This window comes from Zalophus californianus, chromosome 2, assembly GCF_009762305.2.
Source record: "Zalophus californianus isolate mZalCal1 chromosome 2, mZalCal1.pri.v2, whole genome shotgun sequence".
NCBI classification, from domain to species: domain Eukaryota; kingdom Metazoa; phylum Chordata; class Mammalia; order Carnivora; family Otariidae; genus Zalophus; species Zalophus californianus.
This window is the reverse complement of record NC_045596.1, coordinates 20,359,302-20,386,772: the sequence shown is the minus strand read 5'-3', so window position 1 is coordinate 20,386,772 and position 27,471 is coordinate 20,359,302. Positions and strand designations below refer to the sequence as shown.

The 27,471-nt window shown below is 39.5% G+C and overlaps 1 protein-coding gene and 1 long non-coding RNA gene across 4 annotated transcripts in view; one reads left to right on the top strand and one right to left on the bottom strand.

Moving 5' to 3' along the window:
- LOC113925741 overlaps nucleotides 1–27,471 on the top strand; it is a 31,204-nt gene that overhangs the window by 1,979 nt on the left and 1,754 nt on the right. The window contains exons 3-4 of the long non-coding RNA XR_003521039.1: nucleotides 23,267–23,414; nucleotides 24,595–24,709. This is a non-coding gene — a long non-coding RNA (uncharacterized LOC113925741). The remainder of the gene's footprint in view (nucleotides 1–23,266; nucleotides 23,415–24,594; nucleotides 24,710–27,471) is intronic.
- ZCCHC4 (zinc finger CCHC-type containing 4) overlaps nucleotides 2,490–27,471 on the bottom strand; it is a 48,423-nt gene continuing 23,441 nt past the window's right edge. Inside the window, exons 6-14 of one of the 3 annotated variants that reach the window (XR_003521038.1) lie at nucleotides 26,039–26,111; nucleotides 21,946–22,096; nucleotides 20,643–20,743; nucleotides 13,388–13,509; nucleotides 13,105–13,180; nucleotides 11,489–11,540; nucleotides 10,822–10,966; nucleotides 6,749–6,982; nucleotides 2,490–2,594 (exon numbers count right to left, since the gene is read on the bottom strand). Coding sequence is in view for 1 of the 3 variants with exons in the window: in XM_027600348.1 (XP_027456149.1) it covers nucleotides 6,847–6,982; nucleotides 10,822–10,966; nucleotides 11,489–11,540; nucleotides 13,105–13,180; nucleotides 13,388–13,509; nucleotides 20,643–20,743; nucleotides 21,946–22,096; nucleotides 26,039–26,111 (856 nt within the window). In the remaining 2 variants the exon portion in view is untranslated. Of the gene's footprint in view, nucleotides 2,595–2,637; nucleotides 2,782–2,867; nucleotides 6,983–10,821; nucleotides 10,967–11,488; nucleotides 11,541–13,104; nucleotides 13,181–13,387; nucleotides 13,510–20,642; nucleotides 20,744–21,945; nucleotides 22,097–26,038; nucleotides 26,112–27,471 lie in introns of those variants that run through there. The other 2 variants (XR_003521037.2, XM_027600348.1) reach the window with 2 other exon arrangements.

Here is a 27,471-nt window from a genome sequence, read left to right as displayed (position 1 = left end):
TTTAATGTTCTGGGGTGGCAGTAATGGATAATCTGGATGCTAGGGTGGCGGGGGGATGGGGTAGGCAATATCCATCCACCTAACATTCTTACGGAAATTGAATGCCCATTTTCTTGAAACTTATCCTGATTATGAACCCTCATATAAACACATGAGAAGGACTGTTAATAGGGGTATACACTCAGTACTACCAGACAGAGGAGAGTAGTGCATTCACAGAGGAGAATTTCCCAGAAGGTATTATAGCCCAGGAAACAGCACAGCAGTGGAGTTCCACATGTGGCCAGGGAACAGCAGATGACTTTATGTGGCCATAGCACAGGTATACTGGTGGGACTGGGGGACACTGTGAATTATCCAAAGTAGTCATAGGACAAAGTAGCCACTAACACAGTGTTTCCAGCCTTTTCTTTTCCCACTGACCCATAAAGGATATTTTGGGCCTTACTCCTTTTCTTTGCCTTCCCCGTTCTCTAAGGAAAACATTGCTTTGGCAAATTGGTTTACTTATGCTTCTGTGGCACAGAATCAAGAGGAAAAGGGAAGAATACCCAGGTGCTTTTTAAGGAGGCAAGGGCAGGAGATAGAAATGGTATAGGATTGGCTTTGGAATGGCCAGGCAGCTGTCAACAGATTTATGGGGGGAGGGGGGCGCATATTGTTGGTTGCATCACACTGGTTCATTGGTTATTCAGGACCTGAACTCATGTGACAGGGGTGATGACTGGAGGTGTAAAGATGGGCAGGAAGACTAGTTAGGTGGCGGTGGGGGAGTCACAATTCCAGACGTTTCTGAAGTAGAATACTAAGAACTGGTTATTGATTAGACTGAGGGAATGAAAGCACGGGAATAGTCAAGACTAAGGTTGGGATATTTGGGTATGCAGACTCAGGGAACAGAGAAATGGTTGTTGCTGGATCAGAGCAGAGGTAATGAGGAAGTATGAAGGGGAAGGGAGGGAAAGCAGACCAGAGGAGAGGAGTTGAGTGAGGACTATGTTCAGGTGGAGGTGTGTGCACATCTGTGATGACCAACAGGCACCTGGAATGGCAGGTTCGAAAGGGAAAAGTCGGAGCCTGAGCAAAGATGTGGGAATCACTGTATACAAGAATGGGAGATGGAACTATGTGGGATGTGACTAATCTAGGCCATGTGAGAGGCTGTTATTGTGAGAGGTCTATTTTGAAGTCATAAAATAGGTGAAACATACAAAATAAGAAATTGACCGAATTTGCTGGAAAGAGATAAATGTAGAAAATTGGTGTTGGAATCTCTTGCCCTACCATGGTTGCATTTATTAGGTAACAAAAAATCCCAACTTAAAGTGGCAGAAGTAATAACTAGAATGTATTGGCCCATGTAAATTACAAGTCCAGAAGTAGGGCCAACTTCAGGTCAGGCTAGATCTAGCAACCTGGAGTCATCAGGGTGTACATCATCCTAAGTCTGGCTCCCCACGTGGTCACTGGAAAGCTATCAACAGCAACTGGATCTACATGCATCTGCATTCAGAGAGAGAAAAAACACCTCTTCACCAATCACAAGACTGAAGTCCTGAGTTTTGCTGTAATTAGACCAACCCCTATCATGAGCCTACCTGAAATGAGTCACAGGTAAAGGGTATGGAATTATGCCCAATTAAAAGTCCTCCCCAAGAGCTGGAGAGGATTGCAGTCATCTCTCTCCCAAACCCCACGGCAGGCACATGATGGAGAGGATGGGAAAGATCCTGCTGATGCAACCAATCAACACTGTTCAATAGGACAATCAATCACAATTACCCAAGTTTTAAGTACAAAAGGCATTTGGGAGATGGTCCCTCCTGGCAGAGAGTCTAAATTTGGGGTGTTTTGTTTGTCTCTGCAAAAGAAATTCAGAGACCAACTGATGAAATTCCAATCCAAAGAAAGAGGTTCTAGTAAGAGCTGCAGACCCAGTATTCATATGTCTAGAAATTTATCCTAAGGAAACAAAAGATTTGGTCATAAGTATGTTTAGCATAGGGTTGTTTACGAGAGTGAAAAAATGCAAACAACTTAGATGTCCAACCATAAGACATTGATTTAAGTCTGATTTCTCCCACTCCTCGCCCCTACATTCACAGGTGAAGAAACTGGCCCATCTCCTCAGGCTCAGTTTCTTAGAGACCAGCAGCTATTACGCTTCTGTCTGCAGTGGTACTAAGCAACTAAATAGTGTGAGAATCTTGTGACCGTCCAGCTAACGGGATAAAACTCATTCCTCAGAGCTCTGAGATACGCTTGCTCACGCTGGGTGCTGCTTTCCCTCTTGCTGAGTTAACATTTATACTAAACCGCCTGAAATCAAATTGTCAAGATCTTATCTGCACTTGATTGCAATGACCTTGGCCGACCCTCGACTAACGTGACCCCTGTCCTAATGTCCCAATTAAAATCCCATCAAATAAGTGAAATTGGATTTTCCTTTGCAGTCTGGGCAAGCTTTCCTTACCTAGGCAGCTCTAAGCGTATTAGCTTCGTCCTCATGTGGCACAGTTAAGGTTTTGAGACCTCAAGCAGTATATGACATGGCATTTCTCTTCACTCAGTCCCGATTTACGAGCAGCTACCACCTGGTGGGCGAGGAAATGTGTCAACCTGGCCACCTGCTTCCTGGGGTCGTTGGGGGGGGGGGATCGGTGAAGTCACGTGGGCAGCAGTTGGTTGTCTCGGACGTCACTGTGTGCAATGCACAGCTCTAGGAGCTAGAGAACACACACCACAGTGTCCGCAGGCCCCTGCTACCAATGAGCTTCTAATCTGTACAGGGGAAATAAGCACAAAAAAGTCGATCTAATACAGAGCATACTTTAAGTACCTTAAAGAAGAAGAAATGAAAAGACACAAACACACATATTTTTATTTCACTGGCAAGATATATACTATTCCAGTGGAGACACCAACAAGGACATTGTGAAGGAGATAGCATCACATCAGGACCTTTTGTGGGCTGTGATTTTACTTTAAAAATTAGTCAAACTTCTCCTAGATGCCTCGTATTTTGTAGATGACTTTGAAGGGACCAGACATCAACCTAAGTGTTTTTCTTAAAATAACTTTGGAAGCTGAATTATTCTAAGCTTAAAGGCTATCAATCTTGCTCACACAGCACATCCCAACCTTAAACACACATCTAAACCCTCAGTATCAAGACAGTCTTCCTACTGACTCTAAATACCTGCCAATATTGTTTAGGTCTGTCTTCCTTTTTTCAGTCCTTATAGGAAAGAGAAAAGACCAAGGGGAGCCTGGGTGGCTCAGTCGGTCGATCTTGATCTCAGCTCAGTTCTTGATCTAGGGGTCATGAGTTCAAGCCCCACATACTTAACAAAAATAAATGAATAAAAATGAAAAATAAATACAAGAAAGAGCAAAGACCAAGTCCTCTCCATATCTTAGGCATGCCTACTGTTAAGAATTGACTCGTATCCTCTAAATCCAAATGCTGAGGCCCTAGCCCCCAGTACTTCAGAATGGGACTGAATTTGGAGATGGGCCTTTAAAATGGAAATTAAGGTAAAATAAGGCCATTGAGTGGGCCCTAATCCAATCTGACTAGTATCCTTGTAAGAAGAGGAAATTTGGATACAAGAGATACCGGGGAATCATACACACAGAAGAAACACCATGGGAAGAGTGAGAAGGTAGTAAGCTAAGGAGAGAGGCAGCAGAAGATCCAAACTTGCCAATACCTTGATCTTGGACTTCCAGCCTCCAGGACTGGGAGAAAATAAATTATTGTTATTTAAGCCGCCAGTCTCTGATATTTTGTTATGGCAGCCCTAAAACTAATGCACCCACCATCTGGAAACTTCTAGAAAATTCCATGCTTTCATCAAATTTTTATTGAGCACCTATAATGCATGAGAGATATAAGATGGTATAAAATGGGTACTGACATTAAGAAACTGAAATCTTTGGGGGAAGTAGAATCTGTAAATCTAATCACAGAATAATACATGAAAAGTGCCTCAAATGTGGTTGCCGAACACCCAGGCTTCAGAGAGGAAGGTACCGGCTGGTAGCGGGGACTCAGGCAAGACTTCCCAAAGAGAGTGGGACTTGGGCCAGGGCCTGAAGGCTCCCTAAGACTTTAATACATGGCATATGGAGGGAAACACTCCAAACAGAAAGAAGAGGGTGAGATGAAAACAGTGGGGCATACTGAAGAAATAAATTAGTCTAAATACCAAACTAAATGTAAGAAAAACCTGAAATCTGATCATTCAGGGCCTACAAAGTAACTCTGGATTTCCTTAAATTTTGTAACATAAGCAAGAAGGGCAATGAAATTTAGCTGTCATAATTTAAGAAAAACATCCTTTTAAAAAGCTTAGAAAGTTTTATGTGTCAAATTTAGGGATTTTCCTCTATTACTGTTTTGAGTAGGTATCTTAATGTTCAGATATGCAGATTTCTAATTAGAACAAATGACTTCATCTCCCATCCCACTTTACCTCCCAGAGACATTTTTACATCCTATTAGTTTACGCCCTGAGAAAAGAAAATCCTTAAAATTAGTATTAATTGAACAAAGAACAGAATCACCAAATTTCTTTTTTTTTTTTTAAGATTTATTGATTGGCAGCGGGGTGGGGGGTGGGTAGGAGAAGAGGTAGAGAAGCTCAAGCTGACTGCCCGCTGAATGCAGAGCCCAACATGGGGCTCAATCTCACAACCCTGACATCATGACCTGAGCCGAAATCAAGAGCTGGACGCTTAACCAACTGAGCCACCCAGGGGGCCCCAGAATCACCAAGTCTCTTATTTTTAACTTCCTAAGCAGTTAAAGCTTTAAAGTACATAATTCCTGATTATAAGTAATACCCTATTTCAATTCTAAGGTGTACTTTTTTTTCACATTTCAGTATTTCTGAAAACAGGATACCCCTAAAATTTAATGCACAAAATTAATGAGCTATGGGGTTCCTCCCCCTGAAAGGCTACAATCACATCAACAGTGCATTTTACAATTGACGGTACCTTAGAACTCAGGAAATGGGGTGATGATAACCCCTGGCCAGCAGGACCCAGTTCTTCAGGAATCATGGTCCCTCAGGTGTCTGAGTTTCAGGGGAGATTTCAAGAGATTTTACCATGGTTTTGGGGGACAACATGAAAGTCAGGTAAAGTCTAGGCCTGTGGCTGAATCGGGGGTGGGGGGAACACTCACAATGATTCTGCAAAAGGTTCATATCTCACCCAGTCACCTCTGAATCCATCCCTCTGATCACCATAGCAACCCACGTGGAAAAGGGGGCAAGGGAAGGGTTTTCTGATGCTTGTTAAGTCCAGGGGGCTTAGCTCATCTTTTGATGCCGCCAGATATACGCCCCTATCCACTGATCAGGGCCACGCTTGTGCCTTCCACATCAAGCATCAAACAGTCCTAACTTTAAGACCAGACAGAATTTCCAGGCCAGATGGGGTGCAGCTCTTGTACCCTCACTCCCAGGGCTCTAGCTAAGCCCAAGCAAGCATGCCTCCAAACCTGCTCTAAAGCAGCTGTTTGGGAATAAGAGAAAAGTCATTATGCAAATGCAAGCAATTCAAAAGTATGCAATCTGAAGGCGATCATGTCAGGTACCTAGCAGAGAAATGGGGAGACGAACTGTTTGTTCTCAGAGTTCAAGCCCAGTCCCTTCCCTGCTATGATCCTGGACCACCAGATGATTACCATGAGGGCTCCAGCTATCTGCTGGTTAACATTTGTTAACATTTCTCACCAACACAACTGAGAGCCAGGCACATGTGCCTCATTTAACGTCACCCCGAAAACAAGCCTGTGGTATAACTACTGTTATATAATAAAATAATTACATAATAACAAAGAAACAGGCTGCGAGTGAATGACCTGGTCAAGGACAGAGTCAGGAAGGGTTCGTCCCAACAGAGATGAGAGGTTTTAATCCCCAAACTCTCCTGCCTTCTGCTATTACTTTTACAAAGAAATAACCTTACTGCTTAGGTTAAAAGACACTGAGATGACACAGCAAGTCATAACTCTAAATGTCTCATTCATCCTACAACATTTAAATGACTCTATTACATCAAAGGATACTGTAAAAAGTACTTGAGAAACAAATATTTAATAATAAAATCATAATTATAATCTTTATATCTTTAGCTTTGTCAAAACTCTTCCCATTATCTTTGTCTAAAAATAATTGTTCAGGGGAGCCTGGGTGGCTCAGTTGGTTAAGCAACTGCCTTTGGCTCGAGTCATGATCCCGGAGTCCCGGGATCAACTCCCGCATCGGGCTCCCTGCTTGGCATGGAGTCTGCTTCACCCTTTGACCCTGCCCCCTTTGTGCTCAATCTCTTTCTCACTCTCTCTCAAAATAAATAAAATCTTTAAAAAAAAAAATAATTGTTCATTGTACTTTTCTTTGCAAGTGGGGTTTACGTCATCACACGTTTTGATATTTAACTTAAAACATTTCTGGACCTAATTTAACATACTCGTGTTCAATGTAAACAAGACCTCAAGTTTTCACTTTCATTTTTCTTCTGACACTTTCTGCAAAAGAACACGCTTGCCCATTTTTCAAAAGAGGCCAAAATCATATGATTGGGTGAGATTTAAAGAGAGAAAAAAAGGCACACAGAGAGATCTGGTCAACCAGTTCAGGATGCAACACCTCCCCAGGTCCCCAGAGAGGCTGGAGAAGGGTCCATAAACCAGCAAATACCACCTGCCTATTATCTGCCTTAGAAAGGTGCATACCTTTGAAAGCAACAGAATTTAAGTCCAGTGTGGCACTTTCAGAAAATGGCATCAAAGGTTGGACTATAAATCTTTCTTATTCTCAAGTCACTGGACATTTAAGAGCAAAGATATTGATGGGCTCTTTCTCTCCTGTTCTTCTTCCTTGTAACAGATGTATGATTCATGGATTGTCCTTTAGTGGTCCCCATTTTCATCTTATTACTTTTTCTTTGCTTCTGCTTTCTGACAGCTCTGAAAAACAAGGTGCTAAATTATTTTGTAGAATAAGCATAGTGAATTATGTAATTATGTTGGAATTTAATTAACCAGCTGACCAAATAAGAAAACAGAAGGAAAAGAATTTACTGTATCATAAGCATAAATCCTCAAGATCCTAACCATAATAACAAGGAGACAGTGAGAGGCCTGACTAAGCAAAATGCTTGAGTAAAGATATTTCTTTGAAAGACGGTTACTACAGATTTATTTGGGACAAACCCACCACAGAGGTAAAGAGTCAAGCCAGGAAAAACCACTGCTGTGCTGAACCATACGGTAGCCTCTAGCCAGTGTGTGGCAACAGAGCACCTGGGATGTGGTGAGAGCGAGGAGCGAGTTAGAAGTGCTCTAAATGTAAAATGCACACCAGATGTTGAAGAAAGAATGCAAAGTATCTTGGCAATAATTTTTATGTTGATTGTGTGTTCAAATAACATTTGAGATATATATTAAATTTTAAAAATAGGAAAGCCCGTGAGTTAGGAGGTTTCCTTGCTATTGTTTTGGTTTCAGTGCATCTGTATGGCTCAGCTCAGCACTTCGGTCTCCAAATCCTGGAATGACGTTTTTCAGGAAAAGGACCAATACATTTGGCAGTTAGCAGAGGCAGAGATATGAAATAGCACAATGCACAAATGGACAACACTTACAGAGGCCCATCTTATAAGCCCTAAACTAATTTTCCTTTCCTTTCCTCAGTGGGTCTAAAAGTCTGGACAGGTGCCACACAGGATGTCCACATTTTGTGGTCTTTGTCTTCTTGAAAGCCTAGCTTCACAATGAACGAGCTGGAACTCACACTCTGAAGACACTAAACCACACCAGGACAACACAGATCCTTAGCTTTTGGTGCTCTCTGAACTAAGTTACAGACGATCTACAACTGAGAAAGATTACTGGTCTGTTCGTTCACTTTCTCCAAGCCGGCAGAATCATGCAGTTTATCATATGGCACACCGAAGAAAGGGCTGGGGCTGCCAGCACCAGCAAACCTGGAAAATCCCCACGGGTAACTGGCGATATCATAGATTCACTTCTCCTAAACCCCAAGTCCTGGGGAAAAGCTTACTCTTTATCTTTCCAGGACCCAAATCTGCGATTCATAAGCAGAATATAATCCCTCCACGGAGCAAACTCTGGCCTCACTTTTGGTTCACACAACATACATAGCAAGTGTTGGAAATACAAAAATGAGTGGGCATCATCTTTGACCCCAACGATCTGGGAGACTGAGACAAGGCAGATGTCACCTTTCATTTTCCTTCCCCCAACTCTTTTTCTGGGGAAGAAACTGAGGCTATGAAATCCTCCAATGAGGAAGTAGCAGAACCAGCTTGATTCTAGAACCTGTGCTCTTAATTACCTTGATACTATATAGTCTGCTATAAATTATTCAGATATATAATGTGCTAAGCATATTGTAATCACTAAACAAATATTAGCTATTATTAGGGGCACCACATGACTATTCTTCAGAATTTTGCTTGACAACTTTCCCTTTTTCCATATTTAGATTTTGGATTATAGACTATCAGTTCAAAAATAAAACAAATACCACAGCCATCTTTATACTCTTCTGTGTATGTTACGTAAATCTCCTTTCCCTCCAGCCATTATTTTAAGAAGGCTAATGCCCTGGTAAGTGATGACTTAGCAAATTTAATGAAGTAGAATCTCTTGATGGCACAGTCAATGAAGCTGTGTATGTATACAAAATTTAAACACGTTTTCTTTGGCTTTTCCACTTTTAAGAACTAAACATGAACCAGACCTCACTAGTAGATATGTAAACAAAAGCAAAAGAAAATATTCATTTTAATATGAATAAACAAACTTTCCAGAGATAAAGTCTGTCAACGGAGTATAAATTGAACTGCCTGAGTATAAATCAATTCATTGTTTTGTTTTGCCTTAAAATTGAACTGACCTAGTGTTTGTCCTCTAAATTATAGGTATTTATGTACTGATAAAAACGATTAACCACAAGAGGGAGCCAGCACCATTCCAGTTCAGGAGAAAAGGCAAATTAAACTCAAGAAAAACAAGTTAATATAAGAGAGCTATGAGATATCTTTTATGCCACATATGCTAAAAAGATGATTAGAATTATTTTTTACTATTGTAAAGAAAAAAACATTTTGCCTTGTCAATTTCATTAGGAAAATTTTTTGAAAGCAATACCCGAAGGTAACTGTTCACAGGAGTTTAGGAGTCTTTTCTGAGAGAAAAAAGTAATACTATTTAAGATTTTTCAGGTATACTGCATCCTAATGGATTTGCTCCTTGAATTAAACTTGATAAAATCTAATACTGAAAGATACTAAATGGTTTCCTTCAATGAAAACAATAGAATACCACCAAGCCAACTAGCCCAGGCTATGGAGGACCAACAAAGAGCCTACAATACATTACCAAAATACAAATTCAGTTTCCCTGTATCATAAGATCACAGACTAAAAGTCTGAGCATGTCACTAACTCTGTTTGCAACCAGAATTACCCTGTACCTGGTGCAATAATCCCAGACTAATAGCTTATTAGGTGGTCCTCTATTCTTAAAGGTTTCTTTTTTTTTTTAAGATTTTATTTATTTATTTGACAGAGACAGACACAGCTAGAGAGGAAACACAAGCAGGGGGAGCGGGAGAGGGAGAAGCAGGCTTCCTGCAGAGCAGGGAGCCTGATGCGGGGCTCGACCCCAGGACCCTGAGATCATGACCCGAGCCGAAGGCAGACGCTTAATGACTGAGCCACCCGGGCGCCCCTATTCTTAAAGGTTTCTAAGAAAAATCTCTTATAAGATTCTTCAATACACTTCTTAATTTAGAAACTTCCATTTCTACCCTGGATTACTTAGTGGAAATAATTGTTTAAAGTAAATTTGATGAAAAGTAATGGAAAAATAAAACGGTAGGTAGAATTCAAATGGCTGGGCCTTAATGGGAAAAACTAACTGCCACTGACCAAAAAAAAAAAATGAACAAATGGAAAAGAATTCTAATACAATCATAAATAGTTACAGTAACATCAGATATTTCTAATACTAAGAAATTATTTTTATCACAAGTTATAAGATAGCTCAAAAATTTTATGCTGATCCCAATTCTCACATAATGTTAAATTTGGCTATCTGGTTTTCATAACAATAAAACAAGAAGTCTCAACTATCATCCCTTTTAGTTGTTTTTTTTTTAAGCGTAATCATTCACATGAGCCCAGCTGAAATAGCAATGGTTTTTCTAAATATGCTGTTGTCATTGGTATAACTTTGTTCTGAGTGATAACCAACACCAAATATTGGTGGAAGAGGTGAAAATAAGCATAGAAAAAAAGAGTAAAAATTAAAATTTTACATATTTAAATAGTCAATGTTTCTTAGAAGGTCTGATATAATTGAAAGAGATAACTTCATTTTCCGAAGTGTTCACTGTGGGACTACACACTACATTCCAACTGAAATGCCTTCTCCAGCCTCGCCTGCTGTCACACGTCTGCATCTGATCTGTCCTGACTTAAATATCATGTCTGTCAATAGAGGCCGGACTCTCTCCCCACAAATTATAATTTCACATGAACCACAGGAGATAAAAAGTTAATCAGTTTCTACCTTCTACTTTGGTGATTTTCATGTCTTACCTGTAAAATGTTAAGCTCTTTCACTCATCTTCGTGCCCTCCCACCCCCTCATCTATGGAAACAGTAAGTAACAGTAAAAACAGCAAATAATTCAGCACTTCTGAATCCTCTATTGTATACTTTTGTGGAGGACACACAAGGAAAATTTCTTCTAGGCAATAAAAGAATTCAACTTACTTGTTCACTTTCTTAGATGCAGCGATCTTAGGACAAGTACTACGTTTGTGGTCTAATTCACCACAAATAAAGCAGCCATCTTTAGGGCCCCCGCAAGAATGATCTGGAAGAGCACAGTGACTACAGATGCTACAGTGGATCCAGGCTATAAAATAAAAATTAAGTTTTAGAAGAAGTTCATTTAATACAATTTTTCATTTGATCAACCTTTATGACAGGGAAGCATGAATAGTGTTTACTTCAAATATTGTGACTGGTCTGCATAGCTGGTTATAATTTGGCTAAAGACGCCAAGGTTAAGAGGTTGGAATCCCACATAAAGCAACTAACTTCTTTCTGATACATGGCAACCAATGCAGCCCTTCTTCAATGAGTCATGAGCAGAGAGCCCCACTGACACAGCGGGGTCTGGCTGAGTGACACAAAGCCCTAAAAAAATGAGCCAAACCAAATGCCACACTGGAACAGGTTACAAAGTCATGTCTCTCTATGAAAGAGAGAGTGTGTATTTTGGTAACTGCCAAAATTAAAAAGCAAGTAAATCAATGCAGGTCTTTATATTAATTTTTTTTCTCTCATAAATACAATTAAATAAAAATCCCATTTAGGTGAAGAAAAACTCTGAAATGTTTGCATAGGATCTCAAACACTGAGTCTAAATACTTACAAGGTTTTACACACTTTTTGCAGAGAAAGCAATGGTTCCATTTCCTGCCATCCTACAAAAAGAATTTTTAAATCATGTTTAATGTATCATTAAAAATCAAGTTCTACAATTAAAAATTAAAATGTCTTATTAAAATCTGTGTAAATTATTCATTCCTTACTTCTCACTTTCCTTCACAATTAAATACTTTGATTTTAATCTATGCATTTCTCCACTCAACTCAAATGCCTCCTTGTTGGGCCCCAATTTCCTTAACTGGAAAACTAGGGGATTTATCTACATGATCTTGAACGTCCACTCCAGTTCAAGCAACCCAATCGGCACAAAGAAGGACTCGATGAAAATTTCAAGAGAATTAATGATTCATAACTTTTACTTGTCTGTGCAGCATAATCCTTAATGAAATTCATATTTGAGAACTTTATATAATTTAAAAAGATACAGATTATAGGATACTGTTTGGATAATGTTAAATCTGTGAAATAAAACTACCTAGAAAAGTATATAAGACACTTACTTACATGTCCAGTTTAACGGGTCTTATAAAGTACACACTGATGAATCCCAACAGGTCAAGAGCACACTGTCAGGCCCCTAGACGCTCCTGCGGGTAGCTCTTCCCAATCCAGCATTCCTCTTCCCCACCAAGTAACACCTACTCTGGTTTCTGTGATCGTCACTTCCTTGCTTTTGTTTATTTTTACCACTTATGTGGTAAATAATAAAGTTTTGTTTTCCTCATTTTGAGCTTTATAAAAATGACCTGGGCATAATTTTTTTTAAATAAAGAACACAGATAGTATCTAAGCTGATTGAAAATACACGTAATCAGATGTGCTACCACAGTTAAAAACAAGTATAACCAATAATAAAATTGTAAAGTTATGCAAAATGTACCTTATGATAGTTATTAAAATACAGCCTTTCCTTTGGAGAATCATTTGTGCGTATCAGCCAAACTAAACTTCACCTGTTCTTTCTGACTGGATTTAGTTAAAATAAATAGGCCACCTTACGGGTCATCCCACCTCCTTAAAACAATAAGTAGGAGGTATGTCCCTGTCCTTCCTGACCTGTAAAAACTGGAGAGTACTTATCTACTAGGGCTTTGTGCAGAGTGACTCAGTTAATCCATGTACAGCCCTTAGGGAAGGTCCTGGGACATAAAAAGTGCACAGTATATGTTCTTTATTATTTCATCACAATAGGGACGGTATCTCATAGTTCAGTTCCTTATTTGAAACATCTTAATTTTACCCTCAACAAAGGTTAGCACTCACCTCATGCCTTATTTGAAATATTCCTGATTTTAGCAGTCATACAGTACCTCACATAAAAGTGAATTTAGGGGCTCCTGGGTGGCTCAGTCGGTTAAGCATCTGCCTTCAGCTCGGGTCATGATCCCCGAGTCCTGGGACTGAGCCCCGCTTCAGGCTCCCTGCTTAGTGGGGAGTCTGCTTCTCCCTCTGCCCCTCCCCCCAGCTTGCGCGTGTGCTCTCTCTCTCTCAAATAAAAAAAATCTCTTAAAAAAATAACATTAAGCAAATGTAATGAAACAAGTAAGCTAAAATAAAATGAATATATATGAATAAAAATGCATTCTGTAGAAACTATACCTTGGAGGTACAAGAATTACAGTGCTCACAGTGTTGATTCTCTAGGGAAACATATCGTTGACACAGAGGGCAAAATCTAAGGAGGAAAGAAAGACTTAAGTCAGCTGCATATTTTCAAGAAGATTCACAGAGCAGATAAATAATGTCACTTGTTATAAAAATGGAGTGTAATCCAAATACAATTCAAAATTAGAGACCAAATTTAAAGGTAGCAGAAGAACTATATGAGTCAATATTAAAAGCATTTTCCTGTTGGATATATGGAGCCCCACTAGGATCTTACCTGTACCCTTCTTCGCTAGGAAGGATTATTTTGTTGGGTGGAATATTGGTGAAAATACGCACAGGAGACTGTTTTCGACCTGTCTTCCCATGTTTATAAAGTGCATGATTATCATAATCTACCTAGAAAGTTTAAAAAATTGAAAAAGAAAATTTACTCAAAGGAGTAAAACATCTATGAAGATTCTTTAACCAATAAAGAACAAGCTGATGCCAAGAAAGGAATTAAACCAAAGTATTTAAGAAGAAATTCTTAAGAGCAAGAGTTTACTTATTAATCAACAGAGAGGCCTCTATAGCAGTGAAATTTCATTATAAAAAAGGTAAACTTTGTTATAAATTCATATTGCCTGGTCTTAAGAGAACAACTATAATCTTTTATCCAATACAACAGACTTCACAAAGAAGGCCTATTATGGAATTACAAGTTCGGCTTTTGACGCTAAAGAATATCCACCCTTGAAGATGTGTGATGCCTCAGTGGGGGCTTTTCATTTTTGTGTGTGAGATGGGCTACTTGTCAGTTCGCAGGTCACTGAGTCTCAGTACAGCCTTACTCTGACGCCCCCCACCATTCACCATTTGACCCCTCATGTCCTGGCCGAGCACAGGGTTGGGGACCAGAGAGGCTCTGCCACTCACCTGTTGCGCCGTGAGGCAAATTTACATAATTCTCACCTGGAAATGGAGGTTACTGAGCCCTGCCTCAGAGATCTGGGAAGGTTACGTGAGACAATGTGTGTACAATGCCCAGTTCAGGGCCTGGCATACGGTAGAGACAGAAAGATGCAAATGAAGGGAGAGCTTCACAGCAACAGTTGTGACTATTTTGGACACTGACCTCTCCTCAAGACCCCTACCTCAGCTTTCAGCCTTGGCAGATCATCCTGAAAGGAAGCTGGAGCTAACAGGCTCAATGTCTATTAGCTTCTTGCTCTCGTCTCCTTCTCCAACCTCTCTGCTATCCACACACGTTCTCACTTTGGTTTTAAGCCTGCTCTGAATCCGCCTGGTCACTAAGTCCATCTTTCTTTAGAACACTAATTCTCCAAGTGCAGGTACTGGATCAGCAACATCAGCGTCGCCTCTGAGATCTTGTTAGAAAAGCACATTATCGCCCCACCAAAGGACCTCATAATACAGACTGGGGGTCAGGCCCCGCAATCTGTATTCTTAACAAGCCCTCCTGGCACACTAAAGTTTGAGAACCATTGCTCTAGATTATCCACAAGAATACGGTGAGATTTTTATGAAGTAAGTAAAGGTAGAACCCAACTTTCAAATACGTTATAATGAACTATTTAGATTCTAAACAAGAATACGCTTAAGAATTTTTCAAAAGAACTGGCTCGCAAGCTAGATCTATTTAATAAACAAAGCACAAAAATGTAAGGACTTACTGACAATGGAAAGAGAGGGCTTTAATGAGAAATTCCTAAGCTCTCCGTACGGCCCTGCCCACGGCTACCACTTTAACAGGTGAACGAGTTCAGGAAGACTGATCAATAAGCTTTAGCAGTGGGGGGGAAAGTAAGTGCCATACAAGGAGGCCCCGCTAGACAAGGGACAGTGTGGACAAACCAAACCAAACCAAACCTGGGGGTTCTGGTTAACTGTCAGCATGGTGAATCCACAGTCTGGCTAACTGTACTAAAGCTGGCATGGGCTCACGGCCGCCCTTATGGAAGAGTGATAACATAACAAGCAAAGGATGAGGTCAGATCACATGTGAAGCCCTGCATTCAGTCACTGCATTTGAAGGGAGACCCTGATAAAACCAGTTCATTTCCACCAAAAGTAATGGGAATAAAGAGGATTTGACGTTTAACATTTTGGGGGAATTTATTCAGAAAAGCGCAAACTAGGAGGATCTGATAGCTACTTTATAACTGAAGGGGTGTCAGTGGAATCAAAATGAGACTTAGCCTTTATTGCTTTGGAGAACAGAAGGAGGACCAATGGTTAGAAGTTAATAGGGAGCATATTTTATCTCAATATGAGAAAATTTTCCAACGATTAGAGCTATTAAATAAATTGAGTTGCCTTGTAAGGCTGCAGGACTTTGCTCGTTGAAAGCATTCAAGTGAGGCTGGGTGACGGCTTGTCATGAATTTAGCAGAGAGGATTATTACAGTGGGAAGTTAGCCTACAGTACACCCCTCATGGTTCTTTCCAACTTTAAAATTCTATGAATATATGTCACCTGTTAGAGGCTAAGATACAAAAGCAGATTTTACTTCAAAATCACCTTAAAATAGTACCATTAAGTAGTTTTTAAAAAATGATTTAAATTCATAATTTTCCCTCATGCACTCTTCTATATAATTTATAAATATATGACACTTTATTAAATTCAACAAAGATATTTTGAACATGTGAGTGTCACAAGAAAAAAAAATTCTTCCCAAGAGAACCTTTCAAAGATCTTTAAATGTTGGAAAAGAGGGCCTTAGGAAGATTTCTAGTAAATGGAAGATTCCATGCAATACAACAGATAGCAGATGGAAGAGAAGGAAAGAAAGAACAATCTCTTTATGGTTACCCAAGGAGTCAGAGAACGTATGTGTCAGGAAGGTGGTTGATTGCTTGATTTTGCATAACCTAATTGAGATTATTATTATTTTTAAATGCGGGTTTGTTGTGCGAATTAACTATAAACATATGGTATGTAAAACGCATGCTGCTAGGGTAAATTAATGTACCTCTAACATACATCCATATTTCATAGCTTCATCCACACAAATAAATGTCCTATGGAAGTGCTGTAAAGCAAACACAATTTTGCAAATTGCCTATCACTAGTAGTAGAGCTGATACACCATTTTTCCATCATTATCTCTGACATTTCACTCACAATGATGATGAGAGGCATTTTCAAATAGAAAATTTCTCCCATGGAACTGATTAATGTGATGAAGTACTGTATAGAAATGAGGGAAAGCAAAGAATCTCTGCAATTCTTAACTTTTAATTTTATCTATACGCAAATTTCTTCTGTGACATGAGACTGAAACCAGTTATACGGAAACCAAGATGTTCAAGTCAACAGACATTTATTTTGCACCTACTATGTTCTAGGCATCCGGTCGGGAAACAAAGATGAAGACAGAGTACTTGTATTTTCCTAACTCCCTCGGGATTGTGTTCTATTTAATTTCAGTGCATCAAAAGATCGCCATCGGTCAACTTCCACCAGAGCAAAAAGGTCTTTTAGTCATATTCCCCATATCGCACTTACCTCTTATTTAAAATTATATCTATATATATGTATATTATGTATATATTATGGCCCTTGTCACTCCAAACCCATTAAATGTTTGTGTTTAAGAATTTCAGCTGTCATCCTGTAACTTGTCAGAAATTCCTGTCAAAATATCTTCACTTCTGAACATGAAACTAACCCCGAAAAACAGTTTTCTACACAGGATGATTTTTTGAGGGATAGCTTTAAAAAAAAAAAAAAGCCTCTACTTCTAACAATCCACACAAATGTCCCAGATGAAGTAGGAACAAGAGATCATAGCATGTTCCTGGTGGAAGGAAAGTGAGGAGATCTAGTTCAGATATGGTAAATTCAGGACCTGAATTCTACCACGCCCAAACCCGGCCTGTGGCAGACATCACTAATCAATCACACACTACCCGCCCCCCCACCCCCACCACCACCCCGCCACTGAGCCTGGTATTCTCCAGAAAGTCACTACCAATTTATCAGGCTTAGCACTAAAGCACTAAAAGTGAAACTTATCTGCCATCTCTTTCCTGATTCAATCATTTTATTTTATACGTAAGGAAACAGAGGCCAAGAAAGATAAACTGACTTCTCCCTCTTAAGATTAAAGAGCCTCTAAAAGGCAGTGTGCTAGGACTCACACTTTTGACTCTGGGTCAAAATTTCTTTTCCTTATCACATCCTTCCTTTCTAATCTGCCCTCAAATAAAACTCTTGCTTTCCTAGGTCTCTGATGACTGTTTTATTCTGTACTCATCAAGTGCCTTTATCACTGAAGAGTCTACATAATTTCTATTTTATGAAGATCTGCGGCATTTCTGCCTCCCTCTTACCTGAAAAGTATTTCAAAAAAAGAGATTTAGTGATTTTGGAGTTTTTTTTTTACTGCATTGTGGTTTGGAAGCTTATAATCATCTTAGGCAATGTGAGAAAGAAGGTCTAATCAAGGTGTATGGCAAAAGACCTGTGAAGGAGGACAAGAGACTTTCAAATTTTTCATTTGATGAAGGCAGCTAATATACAAAAAAAGAAATTACTACAAAATAAGGTTAAAATAACAAGAGAAAGAAAAGGAAAAAAGTAAAAGTTTCAGAAAGAATAATAATAATAATAATAAATCCAGAGAAACTTTCAAGAAAGAAAGAAAGAAAGAAATTAGGAAAAGCATGAAAGATCATCAAGGTGAGGTACAACAAATAAGGCTCATGAACACAATAGGAGATATGGTGAAATCAGTTTCTCCAACTGAGCATGCAATGGGCAAGTAATGTTCTTATCTTTAGTAGAAATCAGGAAAAATGAATATCTGTTTTGTTTCACAGATTTTATTCTAGTTTTTCCTTTCAAAGTTTGGCTTTCTCTTTTTTTTTTTTAAGATTTTTTTTTTTATTTATTCATGAAAGACAGACAGAGAGAGAGAGGCAGAGGGAGAAGCAGGCTCCCAAGCAGCAGGGAGCCTGACGTGGGACTTGATCCCAGGACCCTGGGATCATGACCTGAGCCGAAGGCAGACGCTTAACCATCTGAGCCACCCAGGCACCCAAAGTTTGGCTTTCTCTTTACTAAAAAGACTGCTTTTCACCTTGTCTGATACCCTGTCTGATAAAGCATAGTTAGAAACTTTCTTCACCAGAACACTGAATTGTATAATTATTTTTAATAAGCTTGGACCTTGGAACTATTTCTCAAAACTGAGACTCCAGTATTTCCACAAGCTCCTTTCTAGTAACACAGACCGTCGAAACAAGCCATGGCTGGTTTCTCCACATGAACCTCTCTCATCCACTCTACTCTGGATCTGCCTTCTTTGGCCTCCTTGCCATTTCACACTCTTGCCTGCAGTGAAAACTCATTTCTAAATGTGCACGGAACAGTTTTCCGAGGGACCCTATGTTTCATATACTATACAAAAAAAAAAAAAAAAAAAGCCCCGAAGAAGAGTTTTACCCGCACCCAGGGACTATCTGAATGGTCTGGACAGTGCTGAGAGCAATAACCTTTGGTCTACATTTGCTGTGTGTTCGGGACAAGGCTAAGCCTTTTCATGTGTTGTCTCATATAACTCCTAAAACCTTATGAGGCAGGTATAGTATTACTCTGCTCTTTTAACAGGTCACATGAGCTGCAGAGAGTTAGATAAAATGTGTAGGCCTAACTAGTACGTGGCAGAACCAGGATTAAAACCCAGTTCCTTTTCAATTCCGGAGTTCACGCTATTTTTCACTCAACATGTGTAAGGCACCTACTCTGTGCCAGACATTGTTCTAGATGATTATTCACTGTCGAAGGCAGCAAGCGCTCCTGCCAACTGAAAATAGTTTATTTAGTTAACATCTTTAGGATATGTCTGCTATCTCTGCACTGCAAATGTCAATACTAGAAGTACCCCTCAGACAAGAAACAGAAAACTATGTGCTCTAAAAAGGAAAGTAAACCAGATTTGGGAAGAATTATGATGTGGATTTTACCTAACGCAGAGCTCAAGAAGTCAAGGTTAAAATGGCTTGTGCTATAAACTTTGGAAAGTAACTGTTATATGGTTCAGTAGCCATAAAAATGTCCATTAAATCTGATAACATAATTTTTGGAATTCTATTTCAGTTTTGGAAATTTATTTTAAGGAAGTTATGTAAAATATGGAAAAAATTATGTGAATAAGAGATGATTATGGCAGTGTTACTTATAGTACCTTAAAGGTGGAAGCAACCTGTGTGTCTAAGAAAAACAATGCTAACAATTGATAATATAATCTGCTAAGAAATAATTTGAAGGGATTAAAAAGCAGGTGCCTGGGAGGCTCAGTTGGTTAAGCATCTGCCTTCGGCTCAGGTCATGATCTCGGGGTCCTGAGATCAAACCTCCCATTGGGCCCCCTGCTCAGCGGGAAGCCTGCTTCTCCCTCTCCCTCTGCCTGCCCCTCCCCCTGCTTGTGCTCTCTGTCAAATGAATAAATAAAATCTTAAAAAAAAAATAAAGTGATTAAAAGCACAAAGCTTATGGAGCTACATTTAAAAATGTACACTTACTTACATAAGACAGTGAAGAAAGCGAAATTTGGACTCATCTGCTATGATTACAAACCTGTAGAACGTGTCAAATTAGGATATTTGCTACTTGGGGTGAATGGCAGGTAGGGGTTTGTCCTCTCATTTTTTTGGTAACATTGTTTCTTTCAGAATTTCTAGGTAATTTTCCTAATAGTAAATGCCTTCAAGATTAGAAAGATGAGATCCAAGTGCTAGCTTGGAACAGGCAGTGAAGACATGTTCATTTTCAGTTCCAGGGCTGAAAAGCCTTCATCAAGGTAGTCCATTGCTAAGAAAGCTCAAACAGAAAAATGTCATTACAAAAGAGGAAGCAGTGGCCACTTGGCAGCCCCACACAGTGCTGGTGACAGGGCTTAACTTCAGAACCCAAGGAAATGAATAGCAGGAAGTGGATACTAAAGCAGCAGGAGTTGAGGGCAGAGGTGGGAGGGAGGGCCGGTCAGCTCCACCCGGACATCAGCGCTCTCGCCCCCACACGCAGGCCTCAGCCTTTCTGCTCCTCTGCCACCTGCCAACCTGGACACACCTCCCTTCAGAGCCGCCAGCATCCTCGGAGTGGTACAGTAAAGTGTACTTGACATTGCACTGACCAGAAAAAGCGACTGACTTCTCTACAACCTCTGAACAGACAAAACTATTCATAACAATGACTCTGGGGTCAGTTAGGTCAGTGGGTCTAAAACCTACCCGCGCTGCAGGGTCACCTGGGAAGCTCGGTAAAATGTGCTTTCTTGGGGCTCTACCTTCTAATTTTGATTTAGTAGGTGTATTTTGGTACCTAAGAATCTATATCTTTAATAAACACCCCTAAGAATTACGTTTAGGAACCTCTGGACTAAGCAATACATGGTACAATTTTAGTGTTTAATACAGCTTATGATAGTTTAATTTCCTAAAATCGATGGACAGTCTGATCAGAGTATTTATTTAAGAGGCATATCCATCAACTGTGCCAGAAAACAAAATATTTACTATACCTGGTAATCCAGCATGCAGAAGCTCGGAAAAAACTGACGAATTCGGGATTCAAAAAAATAAGGGAAAATCCAGAATATGGGTAGTTCTTTGTGACTGCTATCTAATGGACCACAAAAAAGGAAAAGAAAATAAGAAATTGATATTTTAAAAAAATAAAAGCTGTAACTGAAATACTTCTAATACTGGGAGAAATTGCAATTGTTCAATGTACTTAAATCATACAAAAGAAGAGAACATTTACCAGAATGCCATTTACAACTTGACCTTTCCCAAAAGTCAATGGAAACATTCTTTTACATCTAAACGCAGGTATAAAGGGTATATAAAAGTGATCCTTACACGCATAATCACTATATTCTAGGTAAAGGCAAAGATATCACTAATTAATTAACAATCCCATTTTACAGACAGGGCAACTGAAGCCATAAGATTTAAGTAATTTGTTCTTCATTGCTTCCTCAGTTAACACTGACTTTATCCATTCTGATCAGTGGACTTAAGAACTGAAAATAAGTGGAATACTTAACACTGAGTCATGTTTTAGATTTCTTTTGCATTCTGTCTCCAAAGCACACTATTTATGTAGCACAATAAAGGAGAAGCTCGATCACAAATTCCTGACACTCTTACAGTTTATCAATTTGCAAGCTGGAAACTAAAAAGATTGTACCAACTAATTACACAATTAATTAAATAAAATATTTTGAAGGCCTAAGCCACTTTAAGCTGAATAATAACACCCAGCCACTAACCCACCTCTACTATGTGGGTGTCTATTTGTCACTGATAACCACTGTAAGGCTAGTGCATAACCGATCTTCCTACCTAAATCTTGGCACAGTTTAGAGCTCTGAGCCAGAGGCTGGGCACCCTCTTAGAGCTGTGCGCAAGACTTTAGGAACATGGAATGTAAGATCCATGAGGGCAGGAATATGTGTCCGTCTGGTTCAGTACTCTATTTCTAGCACCTAAACAGTACCTGTTACAACAGGGGCCACTCAGTAAATAGTTATTGAATAAATGACAACAGTTTACTGCTATTCTTCATAATGTCCCCTTATGCTCACCTACAAGTCATTTTGAGAACACGTGATTAGGATAATACAAAGTGTATCATGATAATGAAGTCTGCCACATTCTCAAATAAGCCTGTTAAAAAAAAACAAAAAAAACAAAAAAAACACAAGAACCCAAGACATGTATATTTTATCAGAGCTCTGATTCACTGAGCTCTGCTAATATTTGACAGGAAGTAGATACACAGATACATGTTTATTCTGCAGTAAGTAATAAATTACACACCTTGGCTTTGACCTTCTTTCCACATAGCAATTAACTTCTTGAATGTAACAGCCAGAGGTTCAACCAAGCCACCAAAAGGAGGATCTGTCACCATAATGACTCCCTCACCTTTATCTTCCTGTAAAAATGTTCTGCATACTTCAAGGGCAGCCTGGAACAAATAAAAATTCACTTCTAAATGAGGACTAGAGGGAGGCACTCCATCCTATTCAGAGAATGCATTAGGCTCACTCCCACTGTTTGTACTGAAACTTCACCCATCCTGCCACCCCAGAGTCCCTCAGTGACATCCTGAAGCCTCTCCCATTCAGCCCCCAAGAGATTTTATCTTTTGGGTTCCTTGATAAGCGGGTTTTTAAAATTGCAAATTCAAGCACCATCACTATCAGAGGACTACACATTTCAAATGGTTAAATTAAAAAACTAAATTTAGTAACCTGAGAGAGAAAAACTCATTACCCATGAAGACTATCTAAAATGCTTAATTCAATCCCACAAACAGAAGCGGGGACTGAGCTAAACACTGGAGACACAAAGACGAGTAAGACCTATTTTTTCCCTGTCCGGTTTGTCCACCACCACGAGTTCACACATTACCAGTCACCCTCGCACACGCTGCTGAGCAGCAGGTACCGGACAGACGTGTTCGGACACGCACGGTAAGTAAACGAATGAAAGTCCATAAATAACAAAGCTTAGCCAGGCCATGAAACCAGGCTATTAACACATTTTCCCAACAGACCAAGTGAAGTGTTTTTAGTCATTGTAAAATTAACATTACGCACTGTCTGTTTATTATTTTCTGCTTCAGGAGAAGAGATAATAAGAGATATACCTATAATACCAACTCCAGTCCCACTGACTTTGTAGTCCTTTTCAAGCACTCACCTATAAAAGCAAATCAGCACAGTATACAAAATAGCCTACGACTTTAAAGTTTAATGGCATTTTAAACTTTAATAAACCCATATGTACTTTATAATAAAATATATATTACTCTACTACTAAATCAATTTAGAAGACTCAGTTGATGAGAGGAAAAACGACAACATCCTAATCCGCTTTCCCGAGGAGAGTCTTTATTAACTTCCTACTGGAAGTCCTAGAGCAAGGGATGGTGTGTCAGGAAGGTTAATCATTTTTCAAGTGCTGCCTGGCACTTCCTTAACCTGCCTACAGGAACAAGGACTTAAAATACAGATGATGTTACTGAAAAACCTTCCAGTTCTTAGACTTAAAGGTAGGAAAAGAAAATAAACAAGTAAATGAAACCTACACTCTTAGCCAAATTAAAAAACCAATAGAGTACATTTGTTTCCAGGTAAGAATCAACGGTGTGACGTCCAGTCGGGACCTGCTGAGGGTCCTGATGTTGACCACCTGTGGAAACCAGATGCTTGCTTATGCCGCCAGTGTCAACAGTGCCTTACCTCTTCCCTCCATCTCAATCATCACGAAAAAAGTCCTTGGTACTTTATTATTTTTTTTAAAGATTTATTTACTGATTTGTTTGAGAGAGTGTGTGGGTGCGCACACTAGCGGGGGAGGGGCATAAGGGGAGGGAGAGAGAGAAGCAGACTCCCCACTGAGCAGGGAGCCAATGCGGGGCTCAATCCCGGGACCCCAGGACCACGATCTGAGCCAAAGGCAGACGCTTAACCTACTGAGCCACCCAGACGCCCCAAAAGTGCTTGGTACTTTAAATAACCATGCCCTGTACATACTTCAACCTCCCTGATCATTAAGGCATATGGCATTTTCTATTACCTGAAAGACTATATGATTTTCTATGAGAAAATCCTGCAAAAGGAACTCCTGCTTTTTAATCCAGTGGGCTGTGAACTGCTTACGGGCCTCAACAGAAGCTTATATCCCCCAAAGCACCCTGCACACCTTCATAGGCGCCTGGTAGACACTTAAATACTCAGTGATTGGTAAGTAGATGGTAAGCCTCCACTGAAAACCTTGACTCAGGAACTAGGCAGAAAAAGGGCAGATAGTAAAATCATCCAAGACAATAGTTTACTGTAGATCAGTCTCTATGGTCGCATTGCTATGTAGAGGCTGCTCCTAAAATATAGAGAAAGGAAAAGCCGAGCTAGACGACTGTTTTCTTCTGGGAAAAATAAAGTGGAGCTCAGTCTTGGCAGCTTATTCCAACCATTATTTTAGAAGCTTAAAAGGTAATTCCATAAGCTTTCAATAAAAGTTAAAAAGAATTTTCTAGAAAAAGGCTAATTACATGTTACATTCTTAAAATATAAACAACGGTTAGCCAACCGTTAGGTATTCAAACATCATTTCACTCTTATCTCACCATTACTGTTCAAGATAGAAAGCAAAGTCATGGTATGAAAAACAAGCACATAAACAAACCCAACCCACTACTGCAGCATCCACCAGTAATACAGACGTGGTTATTTTACCTACTCTGACGCCGGCCCTGACTGCACCTGCCCCCTGACCACACCCTGGAGCTTGAGGCCCCAGAGTTTCAAGAAGCCATTCTGAATACCTCTACATCAATATTCCACCTGCCCCACAAACTCAACATTTCCAATTTTCACTTCCAACCTTTCCTATCCTGTTTTGAAGAATGAAATACAAAGCCAGGCTGGACCACTAAGTCATCTTTGACTTCTCCCCCAGGACACTTACCACCAAGTCTTCCAGTGTCCATCTGTGAAATGCCTACTGAACCCACCTCTCTCATTCCCTCATCACCACTGGCCTAGCTGAGAAGTCCACCATCGTCTGTTGTCAAGTGAGTTTGCAATTCCTCTCTCCTTCACATTCATCTAATCAGTTCTTAAATCCTAGAAATTATTGACCACATAAGCCCTTCGGAAAACTAACTATGTCTAATTCTAAATTGCTATTTATTTCAATACTTGGTTTTCATGGCTATCACAGCTAAAAAATATATATTTCAATGCGGACTGAGTCTCATGGAAGGAGTGCATCCTTGGCTAGACTGAACCAGGAGACTGATTTTCCAGTCCCAACCAACAATTTAAAATTTGTTTTCATTTCCTAGATACGTAGTTTTTTAGTTTTGCTTGGTTTTTGTTCTACCATTAATTAACATCTTAAAACACAATATATACTTATACATGGTTTACAATTTTTTAAAAAATTCATACACGTGCATATATGGATATGTGCTTCAGGTAGTCTTGATCATTTCAAACAGTTGCGGCCAATTCCTGTCAGGTGTGATTACTTGGTTAGGTATAGTTTTTATTTTGTAATACAACTGGCAAAGAGCTCAAACTAGGAGAAGTATCAGCTCTGCTATGCTGTTTATTTACAGTGACATTACTAACATCATATTATTGAAAGAAGCTACCCCCTGCTACCCATGGACGGCCTCCCTCATTATCACCATCCCCCCACCAGAGCAGTGCATGTGCTGCAACTAATGAACCTACATTGACACATCATTATCATCCAGAGTTAACAGATTAGGGGTCCCTCTTGACCCCGTCTAATTTTTAAGAATTAGTTTAATAAAACTATAAATCCCCTTAACTGGGACATGACATTTACCAGGGAGGCAGACATCAAACAACTACCCAAAGAATTTTTTAATTATAGTATCATATAGCTACAGAGGAGAGCCTGACCTTGTCTGGGGGTCAGGGGAGGCTAGAGAAGGTGACTTGTAACAGAGCTTTGAAGGACAAGGTGAAGTTAACGAAGACGAAGGCAGAGGGAACGGCATGGGTAAAAGCCCACTTGGCAGAAAAGCCAAAGCCAGGCCCAGATGAAAGCCATACACCTGGAACACAAACACAAACCCCAGAGCGGGAACAAGACAGACTGGGGGGTGGCAGGGGTCAGATCAGGCAGAGCCCTGGGAGCCTTGGTAAGAAAGTGGGTCTGTATCCAAAGAGCAGTGAAAAGTCACAAAAGAAGAACAGCACAGTTCACTTCTAGATGCTCGTTACACACTCAGTAGATGAAGAAAAAAAAATGCCAATCAATAAATGGTGGAACAGCCATGATTCGATCTTGAGGGACTCTAATAAGAGAGGAGGTACTCTGGAATTCGTTCTTCCACAATAAGAAGGATAACGGTTGTAATTCTTACCTTTCCATCAAAGAAGTGATGGTTAAACATGTTATAATGGCAAAAGCTATCTTCCATATAAAATTGTGAATACCTGTAAAATAATGTATTACTGTAGTTATTTGTCCAGTTATGGCTATATAGTAAGTAAATACAAACTAAATTTTAAAACTATGAGATCACACCTTTAATAAAAGCAATTTCATCATTCCTTAGTGTTTTGGAATATAAAGAATACTTCCCCAAAATCTCAGGGAGTCAGTCACAATGAATGAATATCAAACTTCAGTTATGTTCCCAAGTTAATAAGCCAATGACAAAACTACAGAAGACTCACATATAAAGTTCACATGTTCCTTCAGACCACAGAATAATACAGAAACAATGAGAGCACTGATTGTTATGCCATTTAAGTTTGAGATGGGTTGGCAATTAAAATACACCTCATACTTAATAATTTTAAGAAAAACACTGAATCAACATTTCTGCTCAACAGCTGTTAATTATTTTCTTCTGTGGTTAAAAAAAATTTAATACAAAGCATTTGTCTATTGCAGATTAGCTCAATAAAATATGCTTCTCAATATATAAGAAAAATAAGTACATGCCTTTCATATTTACTGAATTAGTGCCAGGAAAGAGAGATATTTACTTACTGATTGAACCATTTTATTCTTCTAAGATACTACTTTAAAATGCAATCAGTAATGAATGAGAGTACCAGCTTTGGGCATTAACATTTTATAAATTTTTGCTAATTTACTAAAAATTTATAGCACATTATGATTTAAATTTACATTTATTTGATTTCTTATAAGACTGAGCTTTCTTTACACCTTAATTATCTGTCTCCACGCTTTCCCCATTTTTACATATACGGGTCTTGGTAGTTCTGGCTGAATTCTGAGTTTTTTGTATAATGTTTGTTATCACAATAGGATTCTGAACTTACAAAATTTTGCTATAAACAATTCACATATGAACCACATCATCCTTTTACAGAATTCATAATCTAGTGAAAAAAATCAGGGACACATGCTTTTTACACAACTTATTTAACCAAATTGTGAGAGCAGCACTTTGCTTCTACTTCTACTCCTCCCTTACCGTCCATAACTGTCTTACCACCCATGGTGACTATTTCATCTAACGGGCAGCCCTGCTTTATTCTCTTCATATTACACTATGGTTAAAAGTACAGGCTCTAGGGGTGCCTGGGTGGTTCAGTCGTTAAGCGTCTGCCTTCGGCTCAGGTCACAATCCCGGGGTCCTGGGATCGAGCCCCGCATCGGGCTCCCTGCTCCGCGGGAAGCCTGCTTCTCCCTCTCCCACTCCCCCACTTGTGTTCCCTCTCTCACTGTGTCTCTCTCTGTCAAATAAATAAATAAATAAATAATCTTTAGAAAAAAAAAAATACAGGCTCTACAGTCAGATGGTCTGGTTTCAAACACTGG